Raw genomic sequence first — 19,261 nt, forward strand, 5'->3', positions numbered from 1 at the left:
TTGAAGCAATGTTAAAAATGTAGCATATTTTCAACTTTGAATGTTCGTTAATATTTTTATGTTGAAACAACATCGAGGATGCAACATATTTTCAATGTTGAAAAAGTGAGGAAAATTTAATGTCGAAACAACGGGTAATGAGCGCCTTATTTTTCAAGGTCAAAATAGTAAGGGTTATTGAACGCGAAACCTGTGTAATTTTTTGCTATATATATATATATATATATATATATATATATATATATATATATATATATATATAGATAGATAGATAGATAGATAGATAGATAGATATATATATATATATATATATATATATATATATATATATATATATATATATATATATATATATATATATATATATATATATATATATATATATATATGCATTGTTAGAATATGATTATTCACAATAAATGAAATGTATTATGAATTAATTTATTTAATTTCATTCAAAAGAATTGTGCTTACAGTACTGTAATAAAATGTTCAATATGAGTTAATATGAAGTCTGACATCTATATTCAACTCTCCACTGTAATTGCATGTTTCAAAAAAGTTAATTTGTAAATTAATTCTGAATGCAGTGTTTTTACATAAATGAAAAAGAGAAACTTTTTTGTCCTTAAGATAAGCTTAATGACATCTTTATCCAATACTTCACTGTACTTCCATGTTACTATAGAATTAATAAATATAATAATTTATTCCAAATTAATGTAATCGAATTAAAATCAGACTTCTTAGATCCGTGCCGTATACTCTGCGCAGAATGTATACGGAGCGGATCTAAGAAGTCTGAATTTACATTAGACTGTGCTTTTGTTGCATTTATATGAAAGAAAAAAAGGGAAACTGCATTATTTATATTCCCTTACCAAAAATATTGCCTTCCTGCAAACATTTGCTGCAAGTCTGCAGCAAACATTGCTGCAAACTTGCTGCAGACATTGCTGCAAGCTTGCTGCAATGAAGCTAAGTAAACCATGGCAGCCTATACAAAGCCTTTGGGTTTGCAGCAAGTTTGCGGCAAGTATGCAGGAAGCTTGCAGCAAACATTTTACCATGCAAATGAGGTTTGCTGCAAGTCTGCAGCAAACACTGGATTTTCCAAATATGGAAACCTTGCTGCAAGCTTGCGGCAATCATTGCTGCAAGCTTGCGGCAAACATTGCTGCAAGCTTGCAGCAAACATTGCTGCTAACTTGTGGCAAGGAATATAATTATTGTATTTGGCACATTCCTGCGTACAAGCAGCAAGTTCGCAGAAAGCCTTTGTCCTGACCTTAATCTGTTGAAGTTAACTATAGAGAAAATCCACCACATGTTTATGAAATGATGCAAGCTAGTTTCTGAAGTGTTGATAGTCTATCTTTATCTTTATGTTCCTTGACAATGTTCACATTCTATTCTTAATAAAAAATATAATTTTTTTGACAAGTACAGAAAATTAAAAACTTCGCACATTCCTTTAACAATAAAATTTTACGGTTAATACTAATTTATTTGAAAACATATAAATATTTATAATAGTTGATTTGGAACCTTTAATACATTTAAAGAAACATACAATTGTGATATTAAAATAAAGATTAAAATTCATAAATAGATTAAGATTTGATCTAGCAATTACATGTTACTTGAACATGCTTTAAAGAGATAATTGTTTCATATCAAAATAAAACAAAATCAGATCTTACCAATTAGATGTTTTGTATGCCAATATACACCAACATTCAGAATTTTGCTTTTGTAATCATTCAACATGTTCAAAATGGGAAGTATTCCTAACAAAATACTGAAACATCTACACTTCAATTCAAACATTTCAAAATGGCGAATTCTGTGTTGACCCCTGTACAATCTGCATTTCATTGGCTGATTTGACTTGTTTACTGTTCTTGCGAACTTCCTGCAAACATTCAATTTGTTAAATGTTTCCTACGAACTTGCTGCGAACAACAGATTGGCGTGTATGTTTCTTGCAATGTTCCTGCAAACATGTTGAGTTCCTGCGAATTTGCTGCAAGCTTACAGCAATTGCTGCAATGTTTGCCGCAAGATCGCAGCTAGCGGCAATCATCTGCGAACAAGAAAAGTTTCTTCCTGCGAACAATTTTGTTTGCTGCAAACTTGCAGCAGACTTGCTGCAGGTCTGCAGCAAACAGAACAGTTTGGTAAGGGAATTACTTTAATCTTTCTTATCACAAAATATAAAAACATTTAAAATAAACACGTTACAAAAAGGTTTGACAGTTTTCTCACTAACAATTAACCCCGGTCAGTTTACATTACTTAGATCCACTCCCCAAATTTATCTTCAAGGCATCAGATAAGGAGTGGTTCTAGCTTAGCTGGTCAGTTTCAGTGTCATGATAACCTTGTTATGCAATTTTCTTGCTGGGCAGCGATACAGAGAAGTTGTTTGCAGCTTATCTAGGTCAAAATTTGAATTCAACTGATGGACAAGAAGTGCGCGTCTTCTTGCTGTTCACATATTATTTATTTTACACGCCATGCACAAGGATTAAGGCTGGATTATCAACTTCTGCTCAGTAAGTATAATTTCCTTTTCATGGAATTAGAAGATATTTTAGATTTTCTAGTACCCATACATCATTTTATTCTTCTTTTGTAAGCATATTTGTAATCTGCATGCAAAACTTTAATACTTCGCAATTACCAATGCCTTTATCCTGACAACTTATTTTGAATGGAAACAATAACCTTACCTTCAACCAAAATATTTCAGTATTTAAACTTGTTCATGAAATTATTACATCTACAAAGAGATTTGCATGATATTGTTCCTCTTCTTTTTTTTAAATTGTCAAACCACAGAACCAGCATCTATTTATGTGTTCTTTTTAACTTTCACATTTATACCTGTATTATTTTTGTTAGTCATATACGTTAATTTGCAAACATATTGTATCATCAGCTCACATAATTAATTTTCTACCATTTATTTTGTCTTATTTTTATAAATTTCTTTTGAATATCCACATGTACATGTATATATTTATTTTTTCAATGATATGTAACTAATATTTACTTATAAATGTATGAAATTAACCTTGTATTATGGAGAGGACTTATACAGGCAGTGTCTGTTATCCAACCTTATCATGATTATACATAATAAAATATTGTTTAATCTGGGTGAAATGCACATCCTTAGTTCGTGTATTTATGTGTTTGGTTGATATTCATTTGCACATAAAATTGAAACATAGTATACTATTTAATTGCAGTTGGCCGTAAGGTTCCATCATCCACTGACGGCTTTGAGACGTAATTGATGCCCTGATTGGATGAGATCCATCGCCCGAAAAAATTACAAAGGAATGAAGCATTTTGTATGTACACCTCCATGTTTTCAACATTTTTCTTCAGTAATAATTATTTATAATAATACTGTTACAATTACGAATTTTAACACGAGGACAAATATAATTCTTTTCATTAATTCCAAGTATAAGAACATGTACTTTTGTCTGTTTTTTTTTTTTTTTTTTTATTATTATTATTATTCATGTATATTTTTATCACTTGAAATAACAAGTTATCAAATAAATGACTTTCATGTCATATTTCTTTTGGTAATAGGTTTTGCATTAGAGGATGGAGCTTCCTGTTCATTTCTTTCCGACTGACGAGTCATTTTGTGGGTCTTACATGTAACAATGCGCGTGATTTAAAATCAATGGATCAGCCACTTTGTGGAACTTAGTTTTAGACAGATGCGTGATGTGATGAACCTGATATGATTACTGTGACCCCCCTTTTCACAAGGAAGATAAATTTTGTTAAACAGTGATTTTTGAGATTCGGTGATTGGATCCTGGATTTATCTTTGTTTTTAAAATACAGTTTAAAATAAATTTACTCATAATCTTAGTACTGAATTACAGCATACATATTTCGCAACTTGAATAAAAACTTTTATTAAAATGTGAAATGTATTTGTTTATAAAGCAAAACTCAGTATGACTTCAACGTGATTTCAACCAAATATCAACATTTGTACAACCAAAAAATTTCAACCAAAAGTCAACCTAATTTCAACCAATGTTCAACCTTTTTTAATGTTGATATTTGACGTTGAAACAACGTTGAAGTTTCAACGTTGCCTCAACTTTCATTTGCAACCAAAATCCAACTATAAATCAACCAAAGTTCAACCCATTTTCAACGTCTATTTAACGTTGAAAATTGACGTTGAAACAACGTTGATGTCTCAAAGTTGCCTCAACTTTCATATGCAACCAAAATTCAACGTTGATTCAACGTTGAAGTGCAACGTTGATTCAACGTTGAATCAATGTTGAAATGCCTGCTGGGTGCACTTGCGCAAGAATGAAATTCAAATTTAAAAAATCAATCAATTTGAGCTAAATAATTTACTATAAATGGTTTCAATCATTTATTGACATACAGTGTGTTAATCCTTATATCTTTATATTTAAGGAACGAATGCTATTGAAATGATAGTGTTATTGAAGTATATAATAATTATAATTTTCTCGACCTAGTAGCAACCATCCTACCATTTGATAACACAGGATGCATATATCATCCACATCCCCTTCTCTGGCATCTATCTCTCTTTTTCACCGATATTATATTAGCCATGGCTCCGAACAATTTGAATTCTGGGATGAAAGGGATTTCAATATTCATTCAAACGTTTTCCTAAGTGGAGAGAAGAAAAACATGTTAAGAGGTTACAGGAGAGTCCATGGGGTCATGAAGATAGGCAAACGTATATGAAAAAAAAACCCACTGTTTCCTAACTGTCTTTGTTTCTGTAAATTTATTTAATATTTTTCTGTAATTTTATTTAATATTTTAATTACACGAGTATCCTGTTTTACATTTTCTTTCTTATATGATGCTGAAAAAAAAAATCAAATAATAAAAGTCTTTAGAAACGTGATAATAAAAAAAAAATTATATCAAAGCTTTAGTCGCATTTTCATAAGCAATTTGCAAAACTGTGTTTTTTGTTTATTTTTTTTTATTTTTTTTTTGTTTTTTGTTTTGTTTTTGTTTTATTTTTACATCAATCATTAATTTACAAAGATCTCTATGAATACGTTTTGAGCTATTAGAGTGCATTTGAAAGAGAAATCAATCATAAGAGCAGTAATTGAGAAGTTAAATGCTTGCTAATGAAACAAGATGTAATATGCTTATATTTAACACTGCATAGGCTGTAACCAAAATTCTACGGGGAAAATCTATAGTCAAGTTTTTCTCACTTTTTAACTAAACTGTAATATATCTTTTTGGGGGTAAGAACAAAGGTGTTGTTAGGATAAAATCCTAAAAAAAATATACATTCAAGTGTAAGACAAAAGCTTAACAAGAACAACATTATATACTGCTAAACTTATTGCCATATGTTATATTTTTGGCAAACTTACTAAAATAAAATGTTAAAAGCATTTTCATATATGTAAATAACAAGCCATTGTATTGATTTAACTAGTGATACTCAGAAAAAAGCAATCAGACTTTTTAAAATGATTTCATTTAAACACACAATTTGGTAAAAAGAATTATCTTCTGGACTGTGGTTTTATGGAGAATGTTTTTGATTAAAGTAGATTATGTAGGTAGAGCCAGGTTATAAATTATCAGTAAAGCGTCGATTTCGCAGCGCAAGGATTTAAAACTCCAATATTCAAACAGAATTTGATTTAAATTCACAAAAGAAACAGAACATGGTGGATAACAGCAATTTGAAACGGAGTATTTTACTTTTATTTATAGTCTATGGTAAGTATATGATGTATTGTGTAGAGTTTCATATTTTAATGTCTCAGTATTTATTTTTTCTGGTTTTGTTTATTTCTGAAAATGTGCTATCAATTACAAATGAACCCCCTTTATGTTTATATTTACAAATTCATAAAAACAGAAAACAAACTTTTGCATAAGGGGATAAAAATCATTAACCTTTATAATTTATATTACTTTGATCGTTTCAGTAACCTTCCCCGTGAAAAATGAAATGATAACGGTGGTGTAGAATTGAAAAAAAAATTATAGAGTTAGGGAAAAGTGAAAGTTCAGATTTCCTGGTAAAAAAGCAGTTTCAGAAAGTAACAAATGTCGATATACTTTTCTAAATAGGCAACTAACGATTGTACCCCATCGATTCTCGGGACCACGATTTGAACAAATATTAATCTTTATTCATAGTTGAATCTTTAAAATGAGTTTGTATTGTCTGACCCAGTTGTTTTGAAAACGCAAATTTTGGTTTTTTTAATGGTCTCCAATTTGATGTAGGGTTTGAATTTGAATTAAATATTATTGAATTGAGAAACAAGTTCGCCAAAATATACTCGTGCTTTATTTGATCGAACCTGGCCAAGGTTTTGTTTTGAAGAACAAAATCTGAAAATGTGACCAAACATCTAAAACGACTACATAGAAAAACAACAAAGTTTTTAACAAGAAAAATAATTTCTGGGGCTATTTGCTAAGGCGAGCTAAAAAAAATACATTATCAGACTCATGGTATAGTACTTAAAAGAGAATTCAAAACTACATGCATGAATTATTTTAATTGTACGTATGTATCTTATATTACATGAAAGGAAAAATAGATCACTGTAATGTATTGTGTTTTCTTTTCTCAGAGAACGTTGAAGGTGGCTGTTCCTCTCACTATGATGGCTATAACTACTACTCCTATTGTACCTACTACAAGTACGATATTACATAAACAAATCATCAATTATTCTAACATAAATAAAATGCACGAAATAAAAAAAAACATTATCATTAGTATTGCTATCATGACGAGTATGAATGCATTCCTTTTAAAGGATGGGTGCTTGTTAGTATATTGTCAAAATTATGAGAAATGTTATGAAAATTGTACTTGAGTACTTTACTTCTGCATTAATTACTTTGAATTGTGGTTTTCATTTACCTGTACTGTCGTGTCATTTGACGAAGGAGAATAATATAAAATTTTGTCATATAACATGACTATATTTTATAATTTCTTAAATCGATGGTACCTTTCAGGTACCATCTAAGCAGTTAAGCTTATTCATTTTGCTTATAAAAACATAGAGGGACGTTAAACAACAAACAATATATAAACATAACTTAAGTTGGTATTTCGAAGATTTTTGATGAAAGTTTGTTTGTATTATCTCGCAGGGGTAATAAGGAAGGATACAAAATATTCTACCTTGACTTAGTCAGTGCTACATTATGATGTCATAGTAGGCGAGATGACGTCAATTTTAGAATACAAGTTTTCGTAATATTCGTATTTAGAGATGTAATTTAACTCTAGAAAATGAATAGAAACGTGTAAACATTAACAAAAATAAAATGTTTTTATTTTGTTATGCTGTATCTGTCATTTTGATTAAAATCTACCACCGATGACGTCATATGTGTACTTCAAGGAACTTGGGAATTGATCATGTCGTGTAAAGAGAATTTGGCTAAGACGTATGAGGCGCCGTTTTGGTATTTACTGCCAAAAAGTGATATCACCTATTCGAATAGGTGATATCACCTATTCGAATATGTGATATCACTCATTCAAATTGAATAGGTGATATCACCTATTCGAATAGGTGATATCACTTATTCGAATAGGTGATATCACTTATTCGAATAGGTGATATCACCTATTCGTGCTGAATAGGTGATATCACCTATTCGAATAAGTGATATCACCTATTCGAATTGGTGATATCACCTAATCAATTTGAATAGGTGATATCACCAATTCGAATAGGTGATATCACCTATTTGCATTTCTTACAACAATATATAATGAATGCTCCCTTCCTCAAGATTTCCATTGGAACCAAGCAAATTCGGACTGCATTAGGGTCTGTAAGTCTCGTCACGTGACTCGCGAGATTTTTCGATAATATTAACTTCCGGGTACCTCACACATGGAGATGTGTATTGGGTTAAATCAGAGACATGTTTATGGTTTACACACAGCGTATAAGGAAAGTTTAAGCAGTTGTACAAAGCCGGATGGGTTCTCCGACTTACGATGGATAAATTGAGTGTCATAAAAGCTTGGGTGTGAGCAAGCATGGCAAGTAGGAGGAGAATTTCGATCGAAGTACAGGTAAACAATTCAGAAAATGTCACCTGTTTTTTGTGTATTCTTGGGGAAAATAGAAGTGTCTTATATTATGTCTGATTAGAATAGTTTTGTCATCATCATTCCAACTAATTTATTAACAGATTTTTCTTGAATTCGAGGATAATGGTGTTATTACCAGCTGATTTAGGAGGAGTAGTGTAAGTGTCAGATGGGTACGAACGTCATCTTGTGACTGCATCACCTTTGTTTGGGTAAATAATTTGTTCAGAATACGCGAACATTTATCAACAGAAATTTAGCTGTTGCATGTCAGTGGGTTTAGTTTTTTAAGTATTCAATGTTTGAAAGCACTTATCAGTTCCAGTACAATCTCTTGATTTAGCTATATAGCTTTATTTAGCTATAAGGTTTATTAAGCTATTCAGAATAACTTAATTTAGCTATATTATCACACTTTTTTCTTAAATGTGTAATTTTCTCAGCATGCACAAAAAGTCGCACCTTAGTGCAGTGATGATATAATAAACTCATCTGAAATTGATGCAAGTAAAAATCACTCATTAAAATCTAATCTTGAGAGACTTTGTACTCAAAGTTCTAAAAGTTTTTGGGCTACATAACGCAATTGATACAGTTACTTCTCCAATGAAATTATAAAGGAGGCCAACATTATTGTCAACAAGATAATTGATTGGTAATAATGGTGCATATCATTACCGCTACGTCATTTTCAAAATTTTCATTACCGCTACATGCACATTACCGCTACAAAAAAGGATACATTACCGCTACATTTGAAAGTATACATTACTGCTACATTGCCTCTTTCATTAGCCAGCGTCCTATGCGTGTACAGTGCAATATACATGTATATATATAAACATGCATAAGACCTGTTTCCCTGCACCTCCACACTTTGGAGTGTTTAAAAGTCTTATTTATACGAAATTTATATCCATTAATAACTAATCCTGCATTGCTGCGATTTGTCACAAACTTCTCAATAGTAGCCATGACATTCATGTGACACTAAATCGACAACAGACTCATATATGCTCATTTTGATTAGAATTCAGATCCAAATTGTACTTCAATACATAGTGAGTGAATTATATTGAATGGAATTGCTGGCAGATTCGGTATGTAGCGGTAATTAGTTGTTGTCGGCATTAGTTCCTTTCATAAAATGTAGTGGTAATGATCACCCAAAAATTTGAGAAAATGTAGCGGTAATGAGTTGAAATTTTTCTTAATGTAGCGGTATAATGTTGACCTCCCGGTAATAATTCAGTACAATGAGAAGCAATCATACTTATCCATGTCTCAATGCACACAAGGTGGACAGTTACTCAAACAATAGAGATTTATCTTTTGCTTAAAAGTATTCAAAAGTTGCAAAGTTAGAGCTACCTTTGATTTTGCTTGTTGTTTCGATAGCCCATAGTACATATATGAATTGTCAAATATATGCGTCTTTTTGTCTATTTCTTAGAAAAATAATTTTTGTGAAAAACTGCATATAAATAGCTAAATCAAGCTATTTTGAATTAAGTTTGATAAAGCTATATAGCTATTTCAAGCTATTTAGCTAAATTAAGAGATTGCACTGGACCTGCTTATTTCCCAACGGTAAGACTTTCTTTATATATTTTGCAAATTCTCTCAGTCTGCATTTATCATTGAACAAAATTCATATGACTGCAATTATATGACCATATTCTTCAATTTAGAGAGCATGTTAGGCCAAACAAAAAAAATATGTGTGGTTCCGGTTACACCTCCAAAAAAAATTAGGGAAGGTAGGTAGGGATTTTTTTTTAATTTTTTTTTTAATTTTTACAATTGATTTTCTAAATTTTTCTAAATAATATACTCACTGCTGTGCAAGTGGCGTTTAGATGTGGCGTGATAATATACAAGTCAACATTGGTAGGGACACCCTAGTTATGAATTTGAAACAAATATTATTAAATCAAAAATAATAAACACACTAATAATCTTAATAATTTCTTTTTGTGAAAAAAAAGTTCGAGGTGGACATCTTTTTTTTAATCCATGTTTATAAAGGAAATTAATGACTTTTATCCAGAGTAATTCTTGTAATTCTTACTTTAATAATAAATTTTGAACGATAAACTAGAAAACGGACATAGAGTACTGCTAAGAGCTGTCAGAGGAAATATATTTAATCTTGTTAAAATTTTAAATTCTTACAATGAAAACTTTTTGCCTCATAGAAGACTTTATACTTCCAAGCTCATTTCTCATATATATATTGGTACTATGTGAGTTGACTTTATTCAGGTAAATTCAGCTGTCTTTTTCACTTTTCCTCATCAACTGTTTTTTTTCTACTTTTGGTTTAAAAGAAACAATCCTGATTTAAATTATTTCATAATTCACAAGTTAATTTATCTTACACATTGGGCTATTTCTTGCGTAATCAATGCAATCAAATGATGTTTTCTCATGTTATCTTCCCCCTAACTCCCAAAGGCATATTACCTGGCCAGCCGTCTGTGAATGTATATTTATTTAATTTTGGCAAGCAAAAACAAAACAAAACTAGATGCTGTCATGAGACAGTAATACCCGCACTAAGGTGTTTGCCTCTAAATGCACACTCCTTCATATTGGGCTTACCAAGGAAAAAGTCCAAATAATTCTATAATTTACACAGTACATTTATTCGTCAAATCGAGCATAAAATGCTCAGGTGACCATGTGACCCATGAACCTCTTATACGCATTTCTTATACTTAATTCATTACCAGTCTGAAATATCAGAATTTAATTAATGTTGTAAATTAGGTTTTAATAAAAAGGGGGGATATAAATTTTTGGCCCATAATTGGAACTTTTTAAATTTATCTTCTCAACAACAAATAATATTATTTTAGTACAAAGCGTTTTTGATGAATTTATCAAAATGTGCAAACTTTTTTTTGTATTTGATTAGGCAAAAACCTCCTTGAAAAGCCATACCCAATCAATTTATATGTGTCCCCCCCCCCCCAATACACACACACACAATTTGCCTGTTTTTGGAAATAGGCCTAGATGGCAAAGTTATGTTAAAACATCGTTTGTTATGATAATTTAAAATTTGTTCTTGTACTGTACATGTATGTGAACACCTTTTTGAAAATTTCTACATCACATTGGGCTTGCGTCACCCTACCAGTACTAGTACTAGTTTTACCATTATCATTTTTAGATTGCACATGCCATGTGACATGGTGCAGTGTTACATGTATATCAGTGGAAATTAATTCATTTTGTGTTTTAATTGGATTATATTTCATGAAGTTGACAGGACCTATGACAGTCGGTAAGTACAAGTTTAAGTATAGATTGGGGTAAAATAAACCGAAATGCAAATGGTTAGGTTAAAGTTTAAAAAGGATCAAAGATCATCGGCAATCTCCTATGCAGAGTTGTCGTTCGTTTCTCTCTCAGACACTGAATGTATGAGCCGATCGTAGAGAGTGGATCATCGATGCCACAATAGACGAATTTCACATTCTGAAGAGTTATCTCCCGTTGTCGACATTACATTCAGTTACAGGCATAGATCCGGGAATTTTTTTCCGTGGGGGGGGGGGGGGGGTCCACACCTCGGTCCAAAAAAATTCCAGCCCAGAATTTCCTGAGGAGCAAAATAAAAAAACAAACAAACAAACAAACAAAATAAAAACAATGATGGTGGGGTCCATGTTTTTAAAGGGGGAGGGCATCCAAAGTCATTTTTTATTTGCTTCTGTAAATCAGTATATAGTCCTATTTAAATAACTCTGCAAATTCCAGGGGGGGGGGGGGGGGGTTCCAATCTCCCTAGCCGCTCCCTGTCCCTGAAATGACAAATGATCATGCGACTCCTAAATAGTAGAAAATTTTTCCATTTGACTAGACATAATTTTGTTTCTTGTGTTATTATGTTATGTACATCTAATGGTTTAAGGTTATGAACCCTTGAGGTCATCCCCACTCTCTTGTTCATAATATGACTACATCAAATTAAATAGAAGTGCATCAATGATAAGATTACTTGACATTTCATTCATGAATTTGGGTCAACCTAGAATTAGGAATGAAAATCATTCAAAGAGATGGACCATTAAACTATTTGTATGTATTCACATTTTTTTTATGTCAAACCAAAGTATTAGACTAGTTTGCATACATGAACAAACTGGGGTCTGGGAAGGGGAAGGGGCAAGGGGAAGGAGTTATCTCTTTACGTCTTAATTAATTGTTGAAAATTCCTAAAATGAATGTTAACCTTAAATCCGACTTGTACGTCTTCATTATTTTTAAGTGGTGGTGTCTCCGTATGAGTGAAAAATTCCCAAGAGGGACATTTAACAACAAACAAACATTAATGACTTAAAAAACACAATATACATGTACATGTTTATTAGTCAATGGATATACTTCTGATCATATCTCTAGTTCTCCCTTGAATCAGAAATGATGATATAAATATTTTAAGAATGATTAAAAGTTGAAAAGGTTGTGCATTTTAAAATTCACTAAGCTCTGTGGTTGAATTAGCTATACCAGTTTAGCTTATTTTGCTACTCAAAGCACCTTGATTAACTATTTTTAATCATACTGTTTTCTGAAATGTGAAGTTTTTTCAACATGGATACAAGTCATACCTTTTCAGCTTCTGAAAACAATTAATGCATGAAAAAAAAAACTGCTTTTCAAATACTGTAACTCTTTCCAAGTACTTGTGATCATCAGTTTTTAGCTCACTTGAGTTTTTCTGGTTTTCTGATCACATTTTGTTTGTCATCCATCTGTCCGCCTGTAAACTTTTCACATTTTTGTCTTCTTCACTAGAACCGCCGGGCCAATTTCAACCAACCCAGCCACAAAGCATCTTTGGGTAAAGGGGATTCAAGTTTGTTCAAGTGAAGGGTCACACCCTCTTTCAAGGGGGGATAATCAAGAATTAGTGAAAATTTGGTGGTATCATTTTAAAAAAGTCTTATCAAGAACCACTGACTGGGCCCAAAAAGTTGAAACTTTCTTTACATAGACAGTGTAGCTTCAAATTTGTTAAAATTATGACCCACTGGGGTAGGATGGGGCCACATATGGGGATCCAATGATTTACATAGAAAAATGCAGGGGATTTTTTCCATCATAAATCTTCTTCTCATGAATAGCAAGGGCATTATTGTCGTCCGTTTTCGCAAAAGGGACCTAGGGGACATTAAATCTCATTTGTCTGTCAGTCTGTCCGTTTGTCAGTCTGTCCGTCTGTCACAATAAATTTAACCTTGGTCATAACTTCTGAATAATAAGAGATAGGGATTTCATATTTCACATGTACATTACCTACAAGAACTTTCTAAACATACCATGATTTTTGAACCCATGACCTTGACCTTGAAGTTTGACCTACTTTTCAAAAAATTTAACATTATTTCAAATGATCATTTTGAAAGAGAAAAGATAGGGCGTTCATATTATACATGTATATTACCTGTGACAAGACCTTTCTAAATGTATCATGACTTTTGACTCTGTGACATTGACCTTGAAGTTTAACCTACTTTTCAAAAATGTTATATTTCCTTATAACTTTTGATTGAGAAGAGATAGGACTTTTATATTTGACATGTACATTACCTGTAACAAGATGTTTCCAAGCATGCTATGATTTTTTACCCCTTGACCTTGATGTTTTACCTAATTTTCAAAAATTTTAACTTTGGTGATTACTTTTGAATGACATATGATAGGGCGTGCATATTTGAAACAATATGTCATAAATAATGGCATCCCATCCACTAGGACACGGAAAGCAGGGGACCACAATTCTTTGAATTTGCTTGTTAGTCATTTTGATATGGAAACATCCTCATATAGTGTAGATTCAAGTTTTTTATGCCCTGCCCTGAATATGGCCGAGGCATATAGTGTTTGTCATGTCCGACTTCAATAAAACGTCATATGCTGATACATACTGATGTAAGCTTTTCAACTGCATCAAAATTTTTGACCTTGAATTTTCCTTTGACCTTGACCTTACTTTTCTTAAATTAGTGTCTAGATCAGTTTTGAATAAACAATTCAAGATATATTTATCAAACTTCATATGCTGATATAATTATACTGCTGAGAGATATCAATTGCATCAACTTTTTTGACCTTGACTTTTCCTTTGACCTTGACCTCACTTTTTTAAATTAGTGTTTAGGCCAAACAAAAAAATATGTGTGGTTCCGGTTACACTTCCAAAAAAATTAGGGTAGGTAGGTAGGGATTTTTATTTTTTTTTTTCTTTATTTTTTTTTTATTTTTTTTTTTAACAAAATGATTTTCTTAATTTTTTTTTCTAAATAGTACCTATCACTGCTTTGCAAATGGCATTTAGATGTGGTGTGATAATATACTAGTCAATATTGGTAGGGGACACCTACATGCTAGCTTGCTTTGGATTTAACACTATTAAACACTTGCACTATGTTTTGCAAGGAGGCCGTCATTGCTGAAACTAAAACTTAAACTGGAGCCATTGATGGAAATTGGGGGAAATTCCGGAAAAATATGAAAATTGCCAAAAAAAAGTTTAGGGTCGGGGGTATAAAATAGGGAAGGTCAGGTAACCCGAACCACACATATTTTTTTATTTGGCCTTATCTACATTTTAAATAAACCATTTCTGATATTTTTGTTGAACTTCTATGCTAATAGTAAATACATACTGATATAAGTTTTTCAACTGCATCAACATTTTGACCTCAACCTTTCCATTGACCTTGACCTCTCTTTTCTCAAATAAGTGTTAAGCTCAGTTTTAAATAAATCATTCAAGATATTTTTATCAAACCTAATAGTAATATGCTGATATGTATTAGTGAGAGCTCTTCCACTGCATCAAAAACTTGAAAATGAAAATTCCGAAACCTTACTGCACATCAACATGACACCACCAACCATCTCCCAAAAGACGATTAGGCTACTGTGTAAAATGTAAGAGGAGTTCTGGGAACCAGGGGTTTTTTGCATAAAAAACGTCATATTTCGACCCCCATTTGACCCCCAGGGTGAAAATGAAAATTCCAAAACCTTACTGCACATCTATAGGACACCACCAACCACCTCCCAGAAGACGATTAGGCTACTGTGTAAAATGTAAGAGGAGTTCTGGGAACCAGGGGCTTTTTGCTTAAAAAACGTCATTTTTTGACCCCCATTTGACCCCCAGGGTGAAAATGAAAATTCCGAAACCTTACTGCACATCTGCAGGACACCACTAACCATCCCCCAAAAGATGATTAGGCTACTGTGTAAAATGTAAGAGGAGTTCAGGGAACCAGGGGCTTTTTGCATAAAAAACGTCATTTTTCAACCCCCATTTGACCCCCAGGGTGAAAATGAAAATTCCGAAACCTTACTGCACATCTACAGGACACCACCAACCATCTCCCAAAAGACGATTAGGCTACTGTGTAAAATGTAAGAGGAGTTCAGGGAACCAGGGGCTTTTTGCATAAAAAACGTCATTTTTTGACCCCCATTTGACCCCCAGGGTGAAAATGAAAATTCCGAAACCTTACTGCACATCTACAGGACACCACCAACCATCTCCCAAAAGATGATTAGGCTACTGTGTAAAATGTAAGAGGAGTTCAGGGAACCAGGGGCTTTTTGCATAAAAAACGTCATTTTTCGACCCCCATTTGACCCCCAGGGTGAAAATGAAAATTCCGAAACCTTACTGCACATCTACAGGACACCACCAACCATCTCCCAAAAGACGATTAGGCTACTGTGTAAAATGTAAGAGGAGTTCAGGGAACCAGGGGCTTTTTGTATAAAAAACGTCATTTTTTGACCCCCATTTGACCCCCAGGGTGAAAATGAAAATTCCGAAACCTTACTGCACATCTACAGGACACCACCAACCATCTCCCAAAAGATGATTAGGCTACTGTGTAAAATGTAAGAGGAGTTCAGGGAACCAGGGGCTTTTTGCATAAAAAACGTCATTTTTCGACCCCCATTTGACCCCCAGGGTGAACATGAAAATTCCGAAACTTTACTGCACATCTACATGACACCACCAAACACCTCCCAAAAGATGATTAGGCTACTGTGTAAAATGTAAGAGGAGTTTGAGAAATAAGAGTGTGACAGACGGACGGACAGACGGACGGACGGACGGACAGACATGAGTAACAACAATATACCCGAACTTTCTTTAGAAAGTGCGGGTATAATAATTTGTATAAATAAACGAGCCTGGGGCTGGGAAGCTGGAAAAGGGGAAGGGGTTATGTCTGCATGGTCTTAAATGTTGAAAACTCCTAAAATTTGTGAATATTAACCCGACTGTTTCCCACTTGTCATCATTATTTACTAATCTTCTCACACCATACATGTGTCTTTATTAAATCAATAGATCATAGACTTTTTTGGTCATATGCCTAGCTCTCCCTTGAATCAGGAATGGTGATATAAATATTTTAAGAATGATTAAGAATTAAAACAGGTCTTGCACAATCTCTTAAAATTGATTAAGCTCTGCAGTTGAATTAGCTATACTGGTATAGCTTGGTTTTGCTATTCAAAACACTTGATTTAGCTATTTAATCATACTTTTTTTTAATGTACATTTTTATCAATATTTTTTTACCTTGACCTTTCCTTTCACTTGACCTCACTTTTCTTAAATTTGTGTCAAAATTCATAAATGGGAATATACACTTCTCCAGAACCACTCGGCCAATTTCAAACAAACTTGCCATAAAGCATAATTGGGTAAAGGGGGTTCAAGTTTGTTCAAATGAAGGGCCACGCCCTTTTCCAAGGGGAGATAATTAAGAATTGGTGAAAATTTGGTGTCATCTTTTAAAAATCTTCTTCTCAAGAACCATTGGGCCAGAAAAGTTGAAACTTTTGTGAAACCTTTGTTACATAGTGTAGATTCAATTTGTTCAAATCATGACCCTTGGGGGTAGGGTGGGGCCACAATGGGGGGTCCAAGTTTTACATAGGAATATATAGGAAAATTCTTTAAAAATCTTCCTCTCAAGAACAACAAAGCCAGAATTAGTCATATTGATATGGAATCAATCCCCAAGTAGTGTAGATTCAAATTTGTTCAAATCATGACCCCCTGGGGGTAGGGTGGGGCCACAATAAGGGGTCAAAGTTTTACATAGGTATACATAGGAAAATTCTTTAAAAATCTTCTTCTCAAGAACAACAAAGCCACAATTAGTCATATTGATATGGAATCATCCTCAGGTAGTGTAGATTCAATTTGTTCAAATCATTACCCTTGGGGTAGGGTGGGGCCACAATGGGGGATCAAAGTTTTACATAGGAATATATAGAAAAAATTCTTTAAATATCTTCTTCTCAAGAACAACAAAGCCACAATTAGTCATATTGATATGGAATCATCCTCAGGTAGTGTAGATTCAAGTTTGTTCAAATCATGACCCCTGGGAGTAGGGTGGGGCTACAATGGGGGATCAAAGTTTTACATAGGAATATATAGGAAAAATCTTTAAAAATCTTTTCAAGAACAGGAAAGCCATGATTAATCATATTGATATGGAAGCATCCCCAAGTATTGTAAATTCAAGTTTGTTGAAGGCATCCTCCAGTAGTAGGTTGGGGCCATAATGGGGGATCAATAAGTTTTATGAAAGGAATTATATAGGAAATAAATCTTCTTCTCAAGAACAACAAAGCCATGATTAGTCATTTTGATATGGAAGTATCCTCAGGTAGTGTACAAACAAGTTTGTTCAAATCATGCCCCCCCCCCCCCCCCCCGGTAGGGTTTCAGACATATTTAAAATTCCATTTTAAAGAACAGCAAAACCATGATTAGTTATATGAATAAAGCAGCATCCTCAGAAGGTTTATATTCAATTTCATTCAAAACATGGCACCTGGGGGTAGGGTATGCCTAGAACAGGCAATCAAAGCTTTATATTTGAATATGTAGGAGAAAAAAATCTGCTGATGAAGAACAGCAGAGCCATATTGACTCGGTGAGTGTTGTGGCCAATGGGACTCTTGTGTAAAATGTAGGAGGAGTTCTGGGAACCAGGGTCTTTTTGTATAAAAAACGTCATTTTTTGACCCCCATTTGACCCCCAGGGTGAAAATGAAAATTCCGCAACCTTACTGCACATCTACATGACACCACCAACCATCTGTCAAAAGATGATTAGGCTACTGTGTAAAATGTAAGAGGAGTTCAGGGAACCAGGGGCTTTTTGGATAAAAAAAACGTCATTTTTCGACCCCCATTTGACCCCAAGGGTGAAAGTGAAAATTCCGAAACCTTACTGCACATCTACAGGACACCACCAACCATCTCCCAAAAGATGATTAGGCTACTATGTAAAATGTAAGAGGAGTTCAGGGAACCAGGGGCTTTTTGCATTAAAAAACGTCATTTTTCGACCCCCATTTGACCCCCAGGGTGAAAATGAAAATTCCGAAACCTTACTGCACATCTACAGGACACCTCCAACCATCTCTCAAAAGATGATTAGGCTACTGTGTAAAATGTAGGAGGAGTTCTGGGAACCAGGGGCTTTTTGTATAAAAAACGTCATTTTTTGACCCCCATTTGACCCCCAGGGTGAAAATGAAAATTCCGCAACCTTACTGCACATCTACATGACACCACCAACCATCTCCCAAAAGATGATTAGGCTACTGTGTAAAATGTAAGAGGAGTTCAGGGAACCAGGGGCTTTTTGGATAAAAAACGTCATTTTTCGACCCCCATTTGACCCCAAGGGTGAAAGTGAAAATTCCGAAACCTTACTGCACATCTACAGGACACCACCAACCATCTCTCAAAAGATGATTAGGCTACTGTGTAAAATGTAGGAGGAGTTCTGGGAACCAGGGGCTTTTTGCATAAAAAACGTCATTTTTTGACCCCCATTTGACCCCCAGGGTGAAAATGAAAATTCCGAAACCTTACTGCACATCTACAGGACACCTCCAACCATCTCTCAAAAGATGATTAGGCTACTATATAATATGTATGAGGAGTTCAGTGAACCAGGGGCTTTTTGCATAAAAAACGTCATTTTTTGACCCCCATTTGACCCCCAGGGTGAAAAAGAAAATTCCGAAACCTTACTGCACATCTACATG

The 19,261-nt window shown here is 33.5% G+C and overlaps 1 protein-coding gene across 1 annotated transcript in view; it reads left to right on the top strand.

The window, feature by feature from the left end:
- Nucleotides 1-5,732: 5,732 nt before the first annotated feature.
- Nucleotides 5,733-19,261, top strand: part of LOC133194898 (uncharacterized) — a 33,309-nt gene continuing 19,780 nt past the window's right edge. The window contains exons 1-2 of the mRNA XM_061330798.1: nt 5,733-5,787; nt 6,657-6,726. Coding sequence (XP_061186782.1) covers nt 5,733-5,787; nt 6,657-6,726 — 125 coding nt within the window. The remainder of the gene's footprint in view (nt 5,788-6,656; nt 6,727-19,261) is intronic.

This window comes from Saccostrea echinata, unplaced genomic scaffold, assembly GCF_033153115.1.
Source record: "Saccostrea echinata isolate AGI-Se365-2 ecotype Australia unplaced genomic scaffold, CSIRO_AGI_Sech_v1 ptg000029l, whole genome shotgun sequence".
Classification (NCBI taxonomy): Eukaryota; Metazoa; Mollusca; class Bivalvia; order Ostreida; family Ostreidae; genus Saccostrea; species Saccostrea echinata.